Genomic DNA, 20,675 nt, shown 5'->3' with positions numbered 1-20,675 from the left:
GCCCCTGGCGATAAATATTTAATATAATATATAATATATATATAATATCGGTACTAAATATTTTTAGTACCCCTGACGAGACCCCCCTACGACATCGTAGAAAAGATTTAATTTTTCTTCCAAACGTTAAAAGTAGAGAAAATATTTGAATCGGGACACCCGGTATGCACGTACGTATATACGATGAAAAAATACATCCTCTTCGGACACCTTATGACTCTTAACCCCGTAATTGCCAATTCCACGTGTTTCACCATGAAAATTTCACCTGATTTAATGATCTGCAGTAGGTGCACTAAAAAGAATGTGCTCCACCTATAGGTATCCAAGTTTAACGACTTCATTACTTCCGTATCAAACGACCGTACATAAATGAAAGAAATTAACAGAGTTCACGATAGCATCGATACTCATCCTGAGAAAACATCGACCATCGCGTGTTATGCATTTTTTAATAATTTCTCGGATACGAGGTGCATTCGCGATATGCAAGAAATGCGGTCCAAATTGACAACCGAAATTGTGCGCAGCGAGTCGTAAAAGTTTCCCCGGTCTGGTCGATGGTCTTGATTCCCAATTAATGCACCTGCTTGCAAACGAGGTCAGAATTTATCAAAGTTCGTTCGTAACGCGATAAGGGGTCTGCGCGAGTGGTAAGAAAAAAATTAGTTGGCAATTTTTGTACAATTTTTTTGTTTTTATATAATGGCGAGCAAAATTTCAAATTTTCGTCAAGTTTTAACGTTTCTCGAATCGATGAACACGATGTCCCAAAAATTAATTAATCAGCGATTATACACTACGTGTATTACTACGTGTATACTACGTATATTACACTACGATTATATATATATATATATATTTTTTGTTTTTTTGGTGAAAATGAAACACGATCTTTTTAGGGTGTATAAACATTCTATTAAATTATATATTCTCCATTTGAAAACCCAATATATGGATTGTTAAGAAATATATATATATATAATATAAAAATATTTCAAATATTGCTGGTTTTACGGGTCTAGGGTACGAGGAAGGAAACTCCCTTAAACATCGAGGGAATAAGTCCTATGCGTATTTCGCCGCGAGTAACGTTTGTCTTTTCTGGTGACTGTTTCAGGATGCTTTATTGAAGCAGTTAGTGAGCAGTGCGGAACAACGCGGTACAGGACTCCGATGGGACGCCGTGGCTGGTCACTTCCCAGACCGGAGCGACGTCCAGTGCCAGCAAAGATGGGCAAAGGTCGTGAATCCGGAGTTGGTCAAGGGACCCTGGACGAAAGAGGTACCTGAATTTCGTTTCTCATCCTGCTCGCGTCGATGCTTTCCGGCCTTTTGTTTCACTAACCCTACGAGCTCGAAATCTCCCTCGACAGAAGCGTGTTAAAGCTTTGAGAAAATTAGAAAGGGAACTGGGAACACTTCATTTCGACCGGTTTCCACGATCGATTCCAAAATTAATTTTCAAAATCGATCTTCGGTAAGATACAACAATACCTATTAAATTGTTAAGATTTATCGATCGTTACTTAATTTTTCCAAAGGATGGTCAATTTTTGAAAAATATATACGTATCTTTTAATTCTAAAATAATGTTCAACATCGATTGTGACACGACTAAGGAAATATTCAACATTCTGGGCTAATTTATGGTTCGCTCTTTGAATAAATGTTTTTTCTACAATTCGAATTTCAAGTCGATTTGCCGAGTAACTTTCAATATATCGTGCACTCTGTGCTGAGAAACGTTACACGGTGTTGGGTGGCACGAGCTCGGTTCAATGTCCTGGGATAATATATCGTCAACTTTTCGAATTTTAGTTGAGTCAACCGCTATGCTTATAGGACTCTAGGGAAATATAAAAAAAAGAAACAATTTTCTTGATTTTCTGCATCGGGTAACATTGAATAAACGTTTACACGTTAACAGTAATACTTTCGCATCGAATCACATTATCCTCCGTCGTCTATACCAACACGTAACTATCGTTTATTATCGAACTCTTGAAATGTCCCGTCCCTCGTTTCTCGATGTGCAGTAAGTATTTTTTTCTCACCCTGTAGTGGGGGACGTACCTCGATCGTTTCGAAGGCATGCTTTCGCGGAGAATCGATCGCGTTGTACCGATCGAGACCACCGTTCCTCCGGTGACAGAAAGTTCGAGAAGAACCGTTACACCCCCTTTCCCGAAAAGTTTCTTCCCGGCGTGCAACCGAGGCGAGATCTCTCTCCCTCCGTCACGCTCTCTCCCACGAGAAAGAGGAATCCTGGAACGTTCGAGTGCGCAGGGCCAAACAGGACGACCCGTCCCACCGGGCGAGAAACTTGGAAGTCTCTCCTCTCCCGTGCTCGTAACGGCCCGAGAGCCGCGCACGTACGCCTACACGTAGGCCAGGACGCAAAACGAACGAACGAACGAAGAAACGAACGAACGAACGAACGAACGTACGAACGAACGAACGCTCCACGGTCGCCAACGGTGGGGTATGCAATAAAGAAAAAGAGGCTGGGGAGCCGCGGAGATGCTGCGTCGTCGTCGTCGTGGCAATGCACTTGGCAACAGCCAAGGGCAAGTGAAGCCGCTCCCCGTGTACCGACGCGCGTACACGCCGCTCATGGAGATCCCCGCGTCGGTGTGCACCTGATTCCGTGGTATGGGAGCGCGCAAACCCATCGTGTCCTCGTTGCCGGTTCTCTTTCTCTTTCGGCCTCTGTCTCGCTCCCTCTCGGTCCTTCCGTTTCTCCCTCCCTCCCCCCTCTCTCGCTCTCTTGCTGCGCGACGATCATCTCCGCGTGTCCTGTCATCTCTCTCTCCGGTTCCTTTTCTTCCTCTCGACCTACCGCCTCGCGTTCTCTCCGCCGCGCACCGTGACTCCGTGGACCGGGAGAAATTACTCGCGTGATTCAACCGCATAGTGGGGGAAAAGGGTATGGAGAGAAGTCGACGAGCCTTCCGGTGGCTCCCTCCCGTCCCGCTGTTTCTCGAATGTTTTTCTGCGCCGCGTTACGAGTCGCGAACGTCTCATTCGGGTTCCCCGTGGAATGTCCAGTTTCGGGTCGAGTCGATTTCCCACTCATGGTTAATACCGAAGTTCGTAACGGTCCTACAGGGCACACGGTGCCTTCGATGCTCGAAAATCGGGACCCAAGATCGCGTCGTACACGCGAGATCCCGTGGGTAGAGAATTTTTCGCCCGGAGCTGGTCGAGCGGGCGAGAACAATGAACGAGAGGTACAATGGGATCGAGTTCCCGCCAGTTGTGAATTTTCGTAGGTATATATACGCATTCTCGGGGAAACGCAGCGGTAGAAACGACTCTGCACGGTGGAGATCAGACCGTGTACAGTTATGTCTCGGGGTATTGATCAAATTTGTTGCAGGTATTCGCGATCGAGAATCATCCCCACCACCGTGTATCCCATTCATCGTCCCCTCCGAGGGGCTCGTTCGAGTTCAAGCACTTCCAACGAAAGATTCTCCACCCGTGTTTCGCATATTAATAATCGAGGGTTCCGATTTGCGGACATTTTGCGAGCCATGGTGGAATGTGCACCCTGGGTGTCACGTGATAGTCGTGGCCAGCAGAATTCGATCCTTGCGTGGAAAGTGTCGATGATTTTCCGAACCTTTTAGAAACAAATACCCTCCCAAAGATAAGGAAAATGTCAAGGGCCTGGATTTACGAACAAACGCTTTTTATTGTAACATCGATTCCAATGGCTCTTCGATAAGTACAATTTTAACGAAAGATAACCTCTTTTTGTGTTCATACGCGGAACGGGAAATTGTACTTTCTATTGTTTAATTTATTACGGTCGTATTTAAGCAACACCTATTTATTCGTATAGGTACATTTTCGTCGAATACTATAAGTAACGACATAAAGTATCGTAATGTTCCAACTGTTCGTAGAGAACACTGGCCGTGAAAGCTTCGAACCCGTAAATGGAGAATTCCCCTCCCCCTCCCCTCTCCCCGCCACCCATCCCACTACTGATGATTGGCGATGTTTACAGGAGGACGAAAAAGTGGTAGAATTAGTGGAACGATACGGCCCAAAGAAGTGGACGTTAATTGCACGGCATCTGAAGGGTCGCATCGGTAAGCAGTGTCGGGAACGATGGCACAACCACTTGAACCCGGGGATCAAGAAAACCGCGTGGACAGAGGTGGAGGACAGGATTATCGTCGAGGCTCACCGCAGGGTGGGCAATCAGTGGGCAAAAATCGCTAAATTGCTGCCAGGAAGGACGGACAACGCGATTAAGAATCACTGGAACAGCACCATGAGAAGGAAGTACGAAGCGGAGGAAGGGAGGTCCACCACCGGAAGTAGAGGTTTTTATTGTTTCGGAATTCTTAAATACCGAACGGCATTCGAATCCTCCGGAGGGGGCACTATTACTTTTGAGTAGCGAACGTAATTACCGTCGACCGATGATAAAGTTTTGCTTTTTGCTTAATAACTTTGAGAAAAAGTATGGTGCAAAAAAAAAACAAAAGAAAAATAAAACAATCCCTTGTCAAGAACAAGGGAAACGTGCAAATAGGAGGATGTAGTTCGAGCTAGGGGAGAAAACGGTGGATCACTCGACACGGAAAAGGTAAAATGAATTAAAGAACGTTCTAACGATAGCGATCTTTCGCAGGTAGAGGCAGGAGAAAAGCCACGGAATCGTCGGTCGCATCGAAAGATGTTTGCGTGGAGGAGGACATCTCTAGTCACGGTCGCGTGAAACCATCATCGACGAGCAATGAAAACGCAACGACTATGACGACCGTACAGGCGCACACTCTGGACATCGACCAGCTGGACTGGACCAGGGCCTGGGACAATCAACAAAACAGTCATGCTTATCAAGGTCTCCTCAACCTCAACGAGCGCACGCACAGTAGCAATTCCCGGCTGGAGTCCCCCGTAAAACAGGGGAGCTCGTCGTCTAGAGTCAAGACTGAACCAATCTCACCGTTTACCAAGTTCGTAGCTGTTCACAGTAGTAGAAAAGTCTGGGATTTTCCGCGCTAGAAAATCGTTCATTTTATCCCCTTCTTGCAGGTATTTTGATTTGCAAATACAAGGTGAACCGACCAGTTCGAGAAGCTCGGAAATAAGACTAATGCCAATGCCAGACTTGGAAGAGATATCGAGCAATATGACGGAAAAGGAGAGAAGCAGCCCACCGCCGATTCTTCGTCGACGTAGAAATACTCAGACCCTTCAGCAGAGAACGGACACCCCCGACAGTGGGAATCAGTCGGATTATTTGATAATTAGCCAACAGCAGCCAGAACAACAGCATCAACAGGCTGGCGACACCACCCCATCCACACCTATCAAGCAACTGCCGTTCAGTCCGTCGCAATTCTTGAACAGTCTAAGCCCTGAGACATCTTCCTGGCCACGGGCGAGCACCCCCAAGGGGAGCAGTCCTGGTCCGCTCACCACGCCACAGCCCACTGGTTTTCGACGAAATCAGAATGGTAAACTTCCTTTGAAACGTTATTGGACATTTCAACGTCTATGGCTTTATCATGATAAAAGATATCACTGAATGGTAGATTGTTAATCCTTTGGGGAAACAATGATTTTGGAAGAAAACGAAAGGAGAGGCAGCTCGATAGCTTAAACATCGCTTTATTATCTGCTTCGTACACCGGGATTCTTGGACAGTTGACCATTGCGAAAGGTTGAGCTTGAGTCTTATTAACCTTTAAACGTTGCAAACTAATTTCCAAGGATCTCAGGTCTTCCCTTTGTACGGATCCATTTGCACTCTACAGAAAAATAGAAATAGTATGTCAATATATTCAATAGAAAGGTTTTATATATAAGAAAGGTATGCATCATTTGATGATAGGATATATTTAACAAAATACATTGTACAATCAAACATAATACATTCAAAGTGTACATTTGTCTGTTATAATATTTATTTCGGTATGGATATACCATTGTTACAACTCTCAATTATGCGTTTTAAGAAAATTAAATTACACATGCTGTACTAGGATTACTATTAGCGAAAGTGTGGTCTACCCATAAAGATTAACGTGTATGAATTGAAGATTAAGAATACGTATTTGTATTTCCAGATGGCAACACGCCGAGGACGCCAACGCCGTTCAAAAACGCTCTGGCGGAGCTGGAGCGGCGTAGCGGCGCGACTACTCAGTTACCTGCTACCCCAAGTCGTCTCGATGCTCTAACCGAAATCATCAAACAAGAAACCGATCGTGAAAGTTTAGCAGGGACCAGTAATATCCTCCAAGATTCCGGTTATAGTACGATAAGACGACGGGGTAAGGAGAACAGCGCTCCTGGTGGAAAGAGAGCACGCAAAGCACTCTGTCAAGCTTGGGCGAACACTTCTCAGGATAATTCAGAAATGAGTTTCGTTGTAGAAACACCCGTAAGTTGGAAATCACATTTACACCTTTTATATATCGATGGTGTAAGCAAGGTAATTCATAAATGGGTGTTAATAATTCAAGAGGCGAATCTACTCCCTGAAGTAAGTAAAAAAATATTATATGAACATAAGTCGTACCATAGTAACCAAGTTGTAGCAACTCAATACAGGTACTTTGATGTGTAACATATGCATATAATATTATTTGCTGAGTTAAGGCGCAGATTCATTTCCTGTTGCATTGGTACCCATTTACGAATCACCTTGCACGGAAATGATTTTATTTACTGATCGACTCTTTTCCTCCTTGCAGAGTAAAAGTTTGGACACATCGGTATTGTTCTCGCCAGCATCCATGGCGTTGGAGGATAGTTTCTTAACAGCAGGGACTAGTCCCGTGAAGGTAGAAAACCACGTCCATCATAATCAAAATCAAAATCAAATTCAAACACAACCCGCCTTATCCTGGTATTATTCCCGTACCAATCGCCTTTAGACACGCTAGCCGGCCTTTTCTAACTTTTCTTTGTTTAACACTCTTTGTTTCTTTCATATCCCACGTTTAGTACTTTAATTATGCCTGCCTCGTAATAATGTTATGCCTCGTCGCTTCTGTTATTTTCCTCGTTTAATTTTTTTCTTTTTTTTTTTTTTTTTAACTAATTTATGACTAAACGTTAAACACCAAGGCGCGGGAAAAGTCATAACATCGTTATTTGTCCTTGTCGCCATGGTATCGTCCAATCCAAAGATTATTAGCGTTTTTTCTCTCTTAAGTTCTAAGTATAAAGTAACATGACTAACCTTAATGGCGTAAATATTGTTTGATTTATTTATATATTAACTTATTTCAATTACGCGTATGCTTTTCCTGTTAAATTATTTATACGTAGCGTTAACGATTCGAAACTGTTAAGTGTAACTTAAGATCCTGGAACTAGAAAACGTTTTACGTTATTTTATTATCTGCCGTGAAGGTTGAACGACCTCGTTAAAAGGCATCAATCATGTGTACTTAAGTTATTTGCGTGTATACATTTTTATTTTGGTCGAGTTTCGTCGTTCGTCACCGTTCTACATTGGAAACATCCGTACTGTTTACTTCGAATGAAAATTCCCGATGTTTAATGCTGTGCATACGGTCGGTGATGTACGGTCGATATTGTTTCGTTTTTGTTTACTTCAATCTCTTATTCTACTTTTCATCGATTTCACCGAAAATTAAATTACGGTTATGAGTACTGCATTCGTTTTAATTATTTTTTCTCTTTTTTTTTGTTGACGTTTTAATTCGTGTAAATTATTCGTGTACATTGATACTTTGGGGACGAAGTGAACTGGAAGCATTCAACCCTGTGAAATTATGAATTTTCTATGTTATTTAAGAGTACTATAAATATACAGTGTGCTATAACAAAGAGATTATTATTAATCAAATGAATCAATATTATAAGATCTTTTTTCTACAACATTAATGGATCTTTTTGTCCAAAACATTTGTACAGAGTTATCTGGGAATTACAGAATTGGTAAAACACAATTCCTTTAATATTTTCAATACAGTGTGAACTCATAGGTGATAGAAATTGTAGAAACTTACTAAATGATACAGGGTGTACTAAAAAACATTGACTTAATGTCTATTAGGAAATGCAATTCTGTCTAGAAAAGTTTCAATAAACAGATGTTCTTAAATATTTCCATAAACAAATATTATTAAAAATTTCTGCATACCATACAGTTTTTAAAATATTGTGAAACGTATTAGCCTATTTGTAACCTTCTTTTATATTTTGTAATATTTTTGCAGTTAATTCTCTTATGCAATATGGTGTTGAACTACCATTATTGAGAAACTTAGGTATATCAGATTGTATTTATTAATCAGAATTATTCAGAAGGTAACAAATTTAATTAATACTTGAAAATTATGGTACAGTTTTCTTTAACAATAATTTTTTATGAAAGTATTCACAAACATATATTCCTATCAGAACACAGGGAATGTGTTCTTTCATTTGAATACACCCTGTACAGACACAAGAAATTATCTGTCGTACTAAATATCTTGCAGTTTCGCCTTCGTCCTCCAAGTTTTAGGATGAATATCAAACGGCAAAATGTAAAAAGAAAAGTGTTTTTTTTTTTTGTAAATGGGTCATCGATGACTCAACGCGGCGTGGAATGTGTTCGTATGTGTAGGTTTTAAAATATATCCTCGTGACTCCGTCGTCCTTTGTGATTCCCAGATCGTATCCTGCACGACGACATATAGATATATAAATTTAAAAAAATATATAGTGTCCTTAAAATATTTATTATCATATTAATATATACATATATTTATATATTTTTTATTCCTTTCGTAAATAACGTTGAGTTGCCGCATGTTTACAACTAACTCGAACGTAAAACATCCCTTGTATACAGGCCTGGCCTAGCGTACCAAAGTATCCCTTTCCTCGTTTCCTCGACTCCTGTCCAGAAACGACAAGTCCAAAGACAATTTGTGCGGCGGCTCCAGCGGTCGCGAGACGACGCTACTCCAAACAGATTCGCAACCGTGCGAAGAAAAAAAAAAATGCAAAAAGGCCTAGTCAATCCACGATAAGACGTGGCAGTTCGCTACCGAGCGTGCGAAACATGTCCCAGTGAAAAAACAGAGAAACACGTTTAAAGGACGAGTTGACGCAGTCCTGTGAGTTTCTCCAAAGCAAGCTCCCCATAACCTCTCTGTTTCTCTCTTTCTCGATACATCCTATCTGTTTCCATCTCTTTCTATAACCCCCTACTCTCACAGTTCTCGACAGTCGTTCGAGTGACTATCAAGACGCGAAAGCGATGTCAAATATCGCTCGACCGTCGAGTGTACTTTTTCGAACACAGGTGTTCTCAATTAGGCATTTTCTAAACACAAGTTTTCTTTTTAATCGCCGGCTGTAGCTAGTGTGTCTATCCTTTCCAGACTTCCCACGACTTTGCGTCCGTTCAACGGAAGCCTAATGCCAAGAGGGCGATCACGTTCGACGCGTTCGACAGTCCCTGCTGTATCCTCAGCCCTCTGCCGCTCAGGCCAGTAAAACGCGCCAAGGTGAGTTCTCTTTTTCCTTTCCTCCCAGTCTTAAATCAGTTGACCATAACCGACGGGATTTATCCGCCAGAGATTCGATATTCTCGTGTCGAATTTCCGTTCCGCTTGCCTCGCTTCGTGGCTTAACACTTTTCGGACACTCGAAAGACATCTGTCGCGATGTCTCGAATTTCATGGCAGTCTCGGTCGCGAAAATTAGTATCAACGTGCATCCTATGACCGAAAGTGGTCTAGTACGTTTCGCGAGTCGATGAAGCGTGTCTAAACAAAATCATGTGATATTGGTACACTCTCGATAAGTGTGTCGGAACTTACGAAACATCCCTAACTAAAACATCGAAATTTTAATGACAATGGTAACCTAGTACATATATAATTTTTTTTAGAGTTCGTCCGTTTAATTAATTAATTCGACATCAGACGTTCAATATACAAAGAAAGATTTATTGTGTAACTTTCGATTCGGTGACTCTCTTTAGTAGGGCTGTCACCTTTTCGTATTACAAAAACTGAAAATTACTGATAATAGAGGACAGTAAACCAATCGGTGTTTATCGGTCATATCACTTTTTGCAATGTTTTATCTAGCCTTGGTACAAGACCCTTACTTTTCTTAGCGCTAGATGGCATTGAAACGTCATTCGTATTCAGACAAAAACCGGAAAGATCGTGAAATTTGCCCATTTTTATTTAATCCATGTGTATTGAGACAATTCTTTTTTCTTTTAATCGCTCGATACTTCGAGATTGCAATTTCTATAGATTTTTACGTACTCGAGAAACTTTGAACGATTGAGTTTTTTTACGTTATGGGGTGTTTGTTACAGCTACAGCTGGAGGCACAATGGACAACAGTGGCTTGCGGACGCACGCGTGATCAGCTCGAAATGACGCGAGCTGCTCGCCGATTTCTCAGCAGCCACGGATACTTGCCGCTGCGTCCTCGTTCTCTGAATTTTTGAAAGCCTTTTCTGCAGCCGTGAGGGGCTCGGTCGCACTTCGTGGTACAAAAGGAAAACGCGACGTTGAACTAGTCGTAGTTAAAACTATGCGGCGCTTCCGTTTAAGGAATATTGTCTTTTTTTTTCTATCGGATACGAATCTGCCGGACGAGTTTAAGAAAGAAGCAAAAAGGAGAAGATGAATGTATTAGAAAATTTTACACAGATTGAACGCGATGCGTTGTAGATCGGGGCAGGTTTTTGGTGAATGGTGCAACCGTGTGTAGTCCGATTGAAATCAACTGACCGTGCAAGACCATTGAGAAGTTATCCCAGTCAATCAACTGTATCAATAATCTCGTCGCGAAACTTATAGGTGTGCGCCTTTCATTTCTTAAAAACCAAATGTAAAGCTGACACAATGTAAACATAAAAGAAGTGGTCTTGATGGTCAATTGAGTTCGATCAGACTATGGGTGTCTCAACGCACACCGTGTACAAACCAGTCGAATTTTAAAGAAACCACGGTGCAACCGAAATTGTATTTAAAAGGAGAGGGAATTGTCACGTGCTTTACCTGCACTTCCATTTGCAGTTTGTTCTTGGCGAGACAAGTATAAACCGCGGATTCGAAAGCAAAGCAAAAGACACTTCTGCCTTTCTTTTTTCTTTGTGGGTGACAAGAAGTTGCTACAACGTGGTGCTCGCATCCCGTGTCGTGAGACACAGACAAAAAAGAAAAGTAAAATGTTTTGCGGAAAGTACTCGTTTTTATATATCGTCGTAAACTTTGCATGCTCCCCTGACAACACGTACAAATTGAAAATCTTCATTCGCGATATTTTTTCTTACCGACAAAACGGGAGGAGCAACGTTTGTGTCGAAAAACTCGTATATAGATCGTGTTGTAAATTTTTTTCGCGCGTTAAAGCACAGAAATGTTTTTATGCGCCCACGATACGTAGCGATTTTTTGTCCCATTCGTACGAAAACGTAAGACCGAAAAGACGAAATAATAGCCGGTTTATTTGATACAATAGTATATATTATATATAATATAAAACAAAAGCATTATTGCGGCCGTTATGTACAAAGAGCCTTTGTAACTGGTATTTAATTTACAACTGAATAATAAAGACGTGATGATAATCACACTAAAAACGAAACCTTGTAATTGCGTCTCGGATCTGTGTTGTCACGTACCTCCGCACGTATAATCGCGAAAGGTATGTATGCACGCCATGATTTTGTTTGCGCAGCCGATAATAGTAGACAATTAAAATTTACTAATACCGTTATGTATGAGTAATGACGATAGTTCATTTTTCAGCGTGCGTCAGCATATTATACTTCCACGAGACTTGGAATGCTATGGAATGGATAAGAGGTAAATGCTGCCATCGCCAGCTTGATACGTATTTGTTGCTCAATGAAGAACTGAAGAAACTCAATGGGCAATCATAAAATCTCACGATCTCAGCGAGGTATATCGCATGTATCTGACCGATTCGAACCACCTTGAGTTACAAACATGGTGTCTTATTTCTAAACATGTCCTGTTAAAATTTATCGTCCGACGACGAACGTCTATCTCGTATCGGAGAGTCGAATTACAGAGCAACTGTACGGTTAACGATCATCCCAGCGATACAAACTGGTCACAATTCACGTAATAACGTTTATGAACGATCCAATGAGCGTTAAACATGATTCTAAGGCTCTCTCCATACACGCGTTTCCGATGCATTCAATGCCGTGTAAAATTTAGGATTAATTCTCGAATTTTACAATATTTGATACGAAGCTATCGATTACACTACATACATTATGGTCTGACTTTACTTTTCATTTATTTTATCTCAATGCAAAACAATAAAAAATGTAGTTACTCTCATGATTCTTCAATTATGCAATTATTTTCAAGGAAAAATACAATACCGAATATTCCTTCACTAAACAAACCAATTCTCCAGTCTGTTAAACCATAATGAATATCTTTTGTGCAATATTCAACAATTCAAGATAAAACTTCATCGACAAACGTTCATCGTATAAAACAAGCTGTATCAACTCATCTTACGTAGCTAACGAATTAAAAATTTTATTTCGGTGTGTGACGACGCGTGCAAGCGCGTTGAAAATGCGTGATTAATCTGATGCGTTTTCTTTGAAGAAGAGGTGCCACTGTTTCGTTACAATAGATGTCTTCATTGGTTGCATATAGTTTACGAATTGTTATTTTTCACCAATACAAAGCAAGTGAACTTATTCCTTATTTATTAAGAAATGAGCGAACAATATTTTTCATGTAGACGTACAGGGTGTTCCTAAACTGTTTCTTTTCACCAGCGCATTCTACTAGCATACAGATCAAAAATTGTTGCATACATTTTTTGACATCTTTTTGTATCACTTCGGGTGTTAAAACGCGTTAATAACGTTTGATCAAATATTTTAGGAACACCTTGTATATGACTGATTTGTAGCCACTATTAATCGTTAAATACAATCTACGTACAATTCAACAGTTCTAACTATAGTTCTCGAACGTATTGAGAAAGTTAACACGACAAATCGACGGTAAATAGTTCAAACTATAATTCTGTGTATTGTTAATCGATAAATATTTGTCATTTAATTATTGTTATCCGAAATCACACTTTTTCAAGCATTTTTTAACCCTCCCCCTCCTCCAAACAAGACGCGTATTCATAAAAGTGTGCACTCAAGAGGCTTAAATACACACAACATTACGAAGTGTACAATCACGAATATGCTTTTTTTAGTCCATAATAACACGGTGATAATGCCCGATAAAATTCGATAGATGAATGCCGCGAAGCCTGATTACGTACACGTTATTTCGCGATACGAATGTTTGTTCGTAAATTCTCGAAGAATTGTCGGTACGTCAAATATCAGTTTTTACGTCACCCAACTATCTGAGATTCTCCCGCGCATTTTGTATGCAGAAATGTGTCACACATCAAGAAGACCTGAATGATCCTTGACTAGATGGCGATCTTTTCGAAAATTGCGCTCACGATAATTCCATTAACTAATAGAATGCGTCTTATTTACTAATAATCTCATTGTTTTCTATTTCTACGTGTAGTAGCTGCATAATATAAAATCGGGAAACTATATGCGTGGTACATATTATAGAGGAACTCTTAGCTGTCGATTACAATAGCTAAAAGGGGATTGATTTTTGACTAGTACTACCGGGTACACGTTGGTTGTTCATTAGCATTTACGAAAAGATTGCATCAAAAAAAGTTATACATCACGAAGTGTATGAATCTTTATGTTTATACACATATTTGAATAAAAAAAAAAAATGAACAAAAACAGCGTGAGAAAAATTTTAGAAAACAGGTGACACCGTGTATCGCATCACCGATCCGCGAGAAAGACAAATGTCGAGAACGTACTGATCATTTTAAAGTACTATTATCAAATTAAATCTTCGTGAACAAAAAATCTTCATACTTGACGATATTCGAGTTTCGCATTGCATTCATTTTTATAATCAATAATTTTGTTTGCGCTTGCCACCGTAATACGAATATTCAATGATTATCAACACTTCACGACCGTAAATGAAGTGCCGATTAAAATCAGTTGCTACATTTTAGCCTCCTAACAAAATAGCTTCTATAAAAAGTCTGAAAACAATCAACAGAGACGTGTAAATTCGCTAAAAACAAGTAAAGAGGTAAAGGCCATCTCCTACTGTCTTTTATAAACGCCCGAAGGCGACAGTTTCTCGGGAACGATTGCGAATCTTTTCCCTTTAATACTCAGAGTTCTGGCGTTGCGATTTTTCTTCATCCCCCGTGTCCGTCCTGCCACCAGCTGCTTCGTCCAATGTTTCTGGATCTGCTAAACATTTTCAAGCAATATTTAAAACAGACGGCAACTTTTAAAACAGAAAAGATATAATGACCACTAATTGATATTTACCCGGAGAAGGGGAACCTTTAACCCTGCAAGTGTTATAACTCCCACAATTTAAACATTTCAAACCTACAACATGGAATTTTACTGTCGACTCCTGAAACATTGGAATTATTTATAGAATAAAAATTATCATTGTTTCAGGATCACGAATGTACAAAAAATATCTACAAGAAATTATAGCTTACTTCATGACAGTCTTTGCACAGAATGTCGACCTTGTAATCTCTATACTCCTCTGGCATTGGTGTTAATGATACTTCCATGTCTAAAAATCTCCATAAATCAGTCATATCTAGGAGCGATACTTGGCAAATGGGACAAGCATAATGTCCTGAGTGTAACAATTCCTCAAAACATGTACGGTGCAGTAAATGACCGCAGTTTGGAATGTGACAGGGTATACGACTTGTGTGAATATCCTCCAGACAGACAGGGCAATTTGCGTGTGAAACATTTTCCACGCACTGAAAATTTCAAATAAATATTAACAATAAAATTACCTTGAAAATTAATTACTTTCAATGGTATTTGCTTATCCAGTATATGCAATAAACTCAGTTTTATTCAAATTCCAAAGCTACTGTCCATATTTTTGTAAGATGTACAAATATCTGATTTTTACTAACATTATTTCCTTCTTCTTGTAATTTATGAAAGATGTAGTTTCACAAAGTTTTAAAAGCATTAATCACAATTTGTGTCATTACTGTTTCCAAATTCATTGTACTATTAAACCACAATAAAGCTTAATGAATTTATTGCACACACTGAACAATTGAACTCTCCCGAATCCGAGCGCACTTTACACGCAAAATTCGAATATTTTGAAATCAATCATTTACCGTGTGTCCATTTTGTAACTGAACTGGCAAACACATGTTGCACTTGGCACAATGGAAAAATCGGTCACGACCGCCGACTCTGCATATCCCACAGCCATCGCAGTGATATTGATTCTTGTCTTCGTCGTCGAACAGATTGCATTCGAGACACGTGTATTTGCCGAAACGACAGTGACAGTTCTGACAAGTCGCTTGTACCGGCTGACGGGTGTCGCACAAAACGCATATCAGTTCTGTGACTTCTTTTCTGTTTACAGTGTGACTTTCCCGCTTGTCGTGGCAGAATCGGCACGTGTATACTTTGTTGCAGCAGGGTGTCTGAAAACGAACGATTTTTATTACCTTAATCTGTTCAACGAACCATTATAAAATTCGAAAAATAGTTAAATTTTTTGTCATTTTATAATTCAAATTTTAATTTTTATTTAACGAATAAAAATCTGAATATAAATTTTGCCCATCTCGGTTTATAGTGTTGTAAAAAATGTGAACTATATATTTTGTTGAACTATGTGAATAGTGAGTAACAGTTAATATAATTTTTGTTTCTTTTAATATGGCGTCCACGATTACGTTCTATGCCTTGTCGCGACCCTGTTTCTCAGTGTAAGTATTTTTCAAATTTTCGTTCGAACGTTACGAAAACGTGCCTTCAACGAGGCTTGCTTAGAAAACGAAGGCTTCGGATAATAATCCAATTAGCCCCCGTATGAATCTGTCCTTGATCCTTAACCCTTTCGACGTCGCAGGCGCTTATAAACGTTCGGAAAATCCGTTTGGCGTGAGCGGTAAACGTACCGCTAGCGTGCAGAGGACATGACAACATGCCGTGACCGTTGATGGGCCACACACAACGTACGTTCATCGTTCGGTCTTAACATCGACAAGGTTAATGACACGAAACAGTTTAAATATTAAGAAACTTTAAGTTATCGGTGATTTGAATCTTTTCGTTACTGCCACACTTGAAACATAAAATATTGACCGCTCAAGGTCATTTACAGATTTACCATTTTCATTACACAAATACAGTTACTACAGACCAGTGTTTCTCAACTTCACATTCCCCAAAATCGCTATAGTAGAATTAAAATATTTGTTTATTATATTTTAGAACTGTGTTCTAAAAGAATGTATGCATATTCTAAACATACTGATCTAATTTGAATATTTCCTATATTGTTCATTAAAGTAATGTAATAAATTATCATTCGTACGAGTTATCTTAGAAATTATTTAATAATAGATTAACGCTTTAAACTTATTTCTTGATATCAACAGCGTAAAATTTTGTAACGAAGTATTTTTTATTTCATTACGGAAAATGCTTCTTTTTTTATTTTGAGAAGTTGTACACAATACAAAGAGAAAAGACTGGAGATGGTGGAGATAGCACAGCTCAGTGACTGTAAGCGGCCAATATTCTCTATTCCGAATGTAAGCATGACTATAACGATTCAATGAAACTTTTCCACGCAATAACAGCGTTCGTTCGTTTACCGTTGGAATCGTCGATTAATTTTTATTGTTAAACACTAAACAGAATAAGATATACTATCAAATGTGTAACGTAATTACCATTAAATTATGTGTAATAGTAATACAATAACTATATCGAATTACTAAGTCTCCAAAACGGTAGAACTTTATATAAGATAAAATATTCCAAAGTGACTATGAATCATTATTGAATTTGCGATTCGATAGATAACGTGCTAGTGACCTTCACCCTTTAACGACAAATCTATTCGACATTCCAGTTACCGATTGGACCCCTGTTTTATATACGTTTGTACTACTTCATCCGTTCGTATATTCTTCTCGTAACTCCTTGAATACAATTTGCTCGTTACATGAATCTCCCCTGTTGAACGAGTATCTAGTGAAATAGACAAAATCACTGACCCAAATAGTGCGTAGTTTTTCCGTAAGATTCAACGTAAGCAATGAGACTTCGATCGTAAGCCTATCTAGATTATACACAGTACGCTGTGTTCCCTCGAACAATATTTGAGGAACAAAGATCTCAGCGTTTTATCTTTATGTTTCCAGGTAAACAATGTAAACCGATGTAACTAAGTGAGAAATTGAGTCAAGTGGCTGTCGCATGTCCGACGACGGACAAAAATCGTTCGGTTCATACGATTGGTGAAAAATTGTAATTACGCCCTTCTTTTCTCGGACGACGCAGAAGCACTGGTCGCTGGCAGCAGCACACGACGCTCAACTTATCGCGGCAATTGGTAAGCAACACTTTGAAAGAGGACGGTCTCGTTACACGCACACAATACAACCAAACCTCATCGATTTGTTTGCTGTGTGTACACGCACACGTGTACGCGCGGTACGCTTGTGTTTACACGCGACGGGGATAGAAAAAGCTTATATGCGCGAACGATTTCGGAATCAGTCGTTAATTGCAAGACCGCTATGCGTTCGTTTTAGAAACGTTTATTATATTGATTACGCGGCAAGTTCAAGGGTATACGCGAAAGTATCGAACTTCGACATCATTTTCTCCCGCAATACGCGAAATTGTAAAATTTCCTTAGAAACGAAAATCTCTACGTTTTTGGAACGATTCATTGTTTCATAAATGTAAATTAAAACGGAATTGAATTTACGGAAATAGTGCACCGTATATCGATAAACGTTTCGTTTTATTGCGTCACTTAAGGCAATTTGAAAGCTATATTTTTACTGATTTTTGCGACAACGTAGTGTCAGTAAGCAATCTAAGAGGTGTCATAATTTTCCGTTTTGTGGAAATAAATCATAAGGATCATTTTTAAATTCTTCCGTTTAGTGCACTCGAGAGCCTAAGGAATATTTAGTTTTTAAAATCTACATTTCAGGTATTGCAAAAGAAACCATGGCAAAATCTCCACAAGTTGATTCATTACCGCGATCCTTTTTTTTTCCTTTGATTTACGTTATGTCTCGACAAGTTCTTGGTTACGGAAAGTGGTTCACGAGACCATTTGTGTCGAACAAGCCTTGCATATATCTAAAGCCGTGTGTTTCGATTAATTCGCGATACGATTAAATTCATGGCGACATCGTAACGCAAACGAATAAACGATTAACCCACCATCCTACTTATTATTCACGATAACTCGAACGTTACGTTCTTCTCGCAAAGAACGTACAAACATCCCCGCTTTCATCGATTCGGAATGTACATTTACAGATGCGTCGTTACGCGAATTAATAATATAATTAACCCTCAATTGGTGATGTGCGTCACTTACTCGACAATTTAAAAGACAAATTAATCATTTTACATAAAGAGCATCGATTAACGTCTCGTTGCGTCGTATCGAACGTTACAAAACAAAAATTGTTCGAAATTTCGATGAATATATACGTATGGAGCGATGATGTCAGGACGAGTGAAGGGTTAACAAGATCCAAGTTACCCACCGTACTCCCTAATGTGTTCGAAAGATGGTTGCGCCGAACAAAATCGTAAGACTCACGGAAGGATTCGGAGATTAGTCGGCCAGTACTGGGGGTGAAACGTCAAGTGATCACCGGGGATCCGCGTGATCGTAGACATTGAAAACAGAACGGTGGCAAGACGTACACGCGGCGTTCCTTTAGAAAGGAACGCGAGAAGAAGACTCACCACAAACTTCGACTTTCGCTTGTAGTGCTCACAGCCGTAATTGTCATCGGTGGTGCCGGGAGAAGACGATTCCTCCTTGGACGTCGACGCACGTTCGGCGACAGTTCGCGCTTCGTCGTTATTCTCCATGTCGTCTTGAACCTTAAATTCCTGCCTCTTTCTCCTCCGCCGCCTCCTTTTTCCCATCGACTCGCACGTCCTTTCCAGATTTTCTCGCAGCGTGTCCGATTAACACCGCCGGTCCACAGTTTGTTTGTTTAATTAACACGCTGGCGATGATTTGAACGCGACAGGGAAAAGTGAGAAGTGGATAGCACGTTCCGAACACGCGTCACGCACTCGTAGCTTCTTCTTCCGCGAACGAGACAGATCCGTCAACCCGAACTGACGGGAAACATCTCGAGCCTCGTGTGGCCGTTTGCGAACACGAAATTCCGCCGAGCCATCGTCACTGTGCCGCGTACACCGCTCTCTACGTCGTAAACGTTCTCGGGGAAGAAACTCGCGCGATCCGCTTTAGGGACCTGCGGGATTTTCGTCGTCGAATGGACGAATGACTCGAACGATGGCGTTCGTTTACTCGTTTCGAAACGATACGCGTCGGAAAACCATTCGCTTTGCGCGGTAATTTCAGAGAAACGATCGACACTCGCCACTTCTGACACGACTCAGTTTTATTGCACTATCACCACGGTGTAATGATTACAACGGCAGACGACGTTTGGAAAAAAGGATGCAAAACTGTATGACCGGACTGCAACGACGCAACGAGGTACTACGTTGCGTTAATCGTGCACACGTCCGGCGCGCGAAAATTCAAATATCGTTAAACGTCTTCGGGCAAATTGTTAGTGGAATTTGTACTTTCAATTATAGAAATGACGTGGCAAGCTATTTTATGCGTTTGTTTATCGCTATGGTTATAATGTTATTGTTAAATTAGCTAAAATTAAATTGAACCGTTACTTCAAAATATACGTATATATGTTATTGCGTTCTGAGAATAAATTCGGAAACGTGTAACCTGTACACGACAGTCGCGTGAATCGGTATAAAATATGTATATTCTGTTATAATACTATAAAATGTATTAACTAATAAATTTTTACGTATTCAGTGTGTATTTATATGTTCTGTCAACGATATGTATTAGATAAGTAATAATTTATCTGTTTTTTATTTATTTTAATTTTATGTGTCGAATTCATTCTCAAAATGTAAGAAAAAATATTTAATATTTAATCATTTTTAATTTTTAAATCGATAACCACTCGTAGTTATGCTCATTTATGAAATAATAGTTTAAAGTTAGGATTGATTACCTACCTATTTACAAAGAATTTTAATCAAAGCATGTTAGGCTCGTTTTAGGTCTATTGAAAGAAAATGGATCGTGAAATGAGGAAGCCATCTAGTGATAAATGGCCCGAACTATTCTTAAAGCAATTTTTATTGATGAATTTTAAATTCCACTTTTAAAGCTAATTTTATAGTATAGGCAGCGCCTTCATCGGAAAAGCATGCAAGTTTATAGAGAAATAAATCCCATTCTTCCTGCTGGATGGCGACACTATAAACCGACAATGCATATTCTACTTTTCTTTATATATATATTAATTCACGCATATCTCCGAAAAATTTGTTTAAATACAACTGTAACCGTTACTCGTAATGTAATAAAGTATAGTAAAACATAGATTATTTGAAATACTAATTATTCGAACGACTGATTAGTCGATATAAAATGAACCATATGTTTAAATTACGTGTATAACAATGTTAACATTTTATGTTTGAA

At 39.6% G+C, this 20,675-nt stretch overlaps 2 protein-coding genes across 5 annotated transcripts in view; one reads left to right on the top strand and one right to left on the bottom strand.

Annotated features, from left to right (window-relative positions):
* Positions 1–11,670, top strand: part of Myb (proto-oncogene like protein Myb) — a 45,386-nt gene extending 33,716 nt beyond the window's left edge. The window contains exons 3-10 of one of the 3 annotated variants that reach the window (XM_076315411.1): positions 1,121–1,285; positions 4,019–4,340; positions 4,652–4,979; positions 5,059–5,483; positions 6,096–6,412; positions 6,726–6,815; positions 9,378–9,503; positions 10,331–11,670. In XM_076315411.1, the coding sequence (XP_076171526.1) occupies positions 1,121–1,285; positions 4,019–4,340; positions 4,652–4,979; positions 5,059–5,483; positions 6,096–6,412; positions 6,726–6,815; positions 9,378–9,503; positions 10,331–10,465 (1,908 nt within the window). In that variant the 3' untranslated portion in view covers positions 10,466–11,670. Of the gene's footprint in view, positions 1–1,120; positions 1,286–2,996; positions 3,276–3,382; positions 4,341–4,651; positions 4,980–5,058; positions 5,484–6,095; positions 6,413–6,725; positions 6,816–9,377; positions 9,504–10,330 lie in introns of those variants that run through there. The other 2 variants (XM_076315412.1, XM_076315414.1) reach the window with 2 other exon arrangements.
* Positions 9,927–19,652, bottom strand: Rchy1 (Ring finger and CHY zinc finger domain containing 1). Of its 2 annotated transcripts, none has more exons than XM_076315418.1 (5): positions 18,878–19,652; positions 15,250–15,567; positions 14,593–14,871; positions 14,411–14,501; positions 9,927–14,326 (listed from the first exon to the last, which is right to left on the bottom strand). In XM_076315418.1, the coding sequence occupies exons 1-5, from the start codon at positions 19,061–19,063 to the stop codon at positions 14,241–14,243; spliced, it is 960 nt and encodes a 319-aa protein (XP_076171533.1). In that variant the 5' UTR covers positions 19,064–19,652; the 3' UTR covers positions 9,927–14,240. The 2 variants fall into 2 exon arrangements, with proteins under 2 accessions (XP_076171533.1, XP_076171532.1); XM_076315417.1 differs by having other exon boundaries at positions 9,927–14,329; positions 18,878–19,649.
* Positions 19,653–20,675: the final 1,023 nt, after the last annotated feature.

The sequence above is a fragment of the Ptiloglossa arizonensis genome, chromosome 6, assembly GCF_051014685.1.
Source record: "Ptiloglossa arizonensis isolate GNS036 chromosome 6, iyPtiAriz1_principal, whole genome shotgun sequence".
Taxonomy (NCBI): Eukaryota; Metazoa; Arthropoda; class Insecta; order Hymenoptera; family Colletidae; genus Ptiloglossa; species Ptiloglossa arizonensis.
The sequence above is the reverse complement of the archived record's forward strand: the minus strand, read 5'-3'. Positions and strand labels throughout refer to the sequence as shown.

Coding starts and splice junctions, on each gene's coding strand:
- Rchy1 (XM_076315417.1), bottom strand. CDS start 19,063: ATGGGAAAAAGGAGGCGGCGGAGGAGAAAGAGGCAGGAATTTAAGGTT. Junction 14,872..15,249: donor AGTTACAAAATGGACACACG/GTAAATGATTGA, acceptor TGAAATTTTCAG/TGCGTGGAAAATGTTTCACA. Junction 14,502..14,592: donor TGTGCAAAGACTGTCATGAA/GTAAGCTATAAT, acceptor CCAATGTTTCAG/GAGTCGACAGTAAAATTCCA.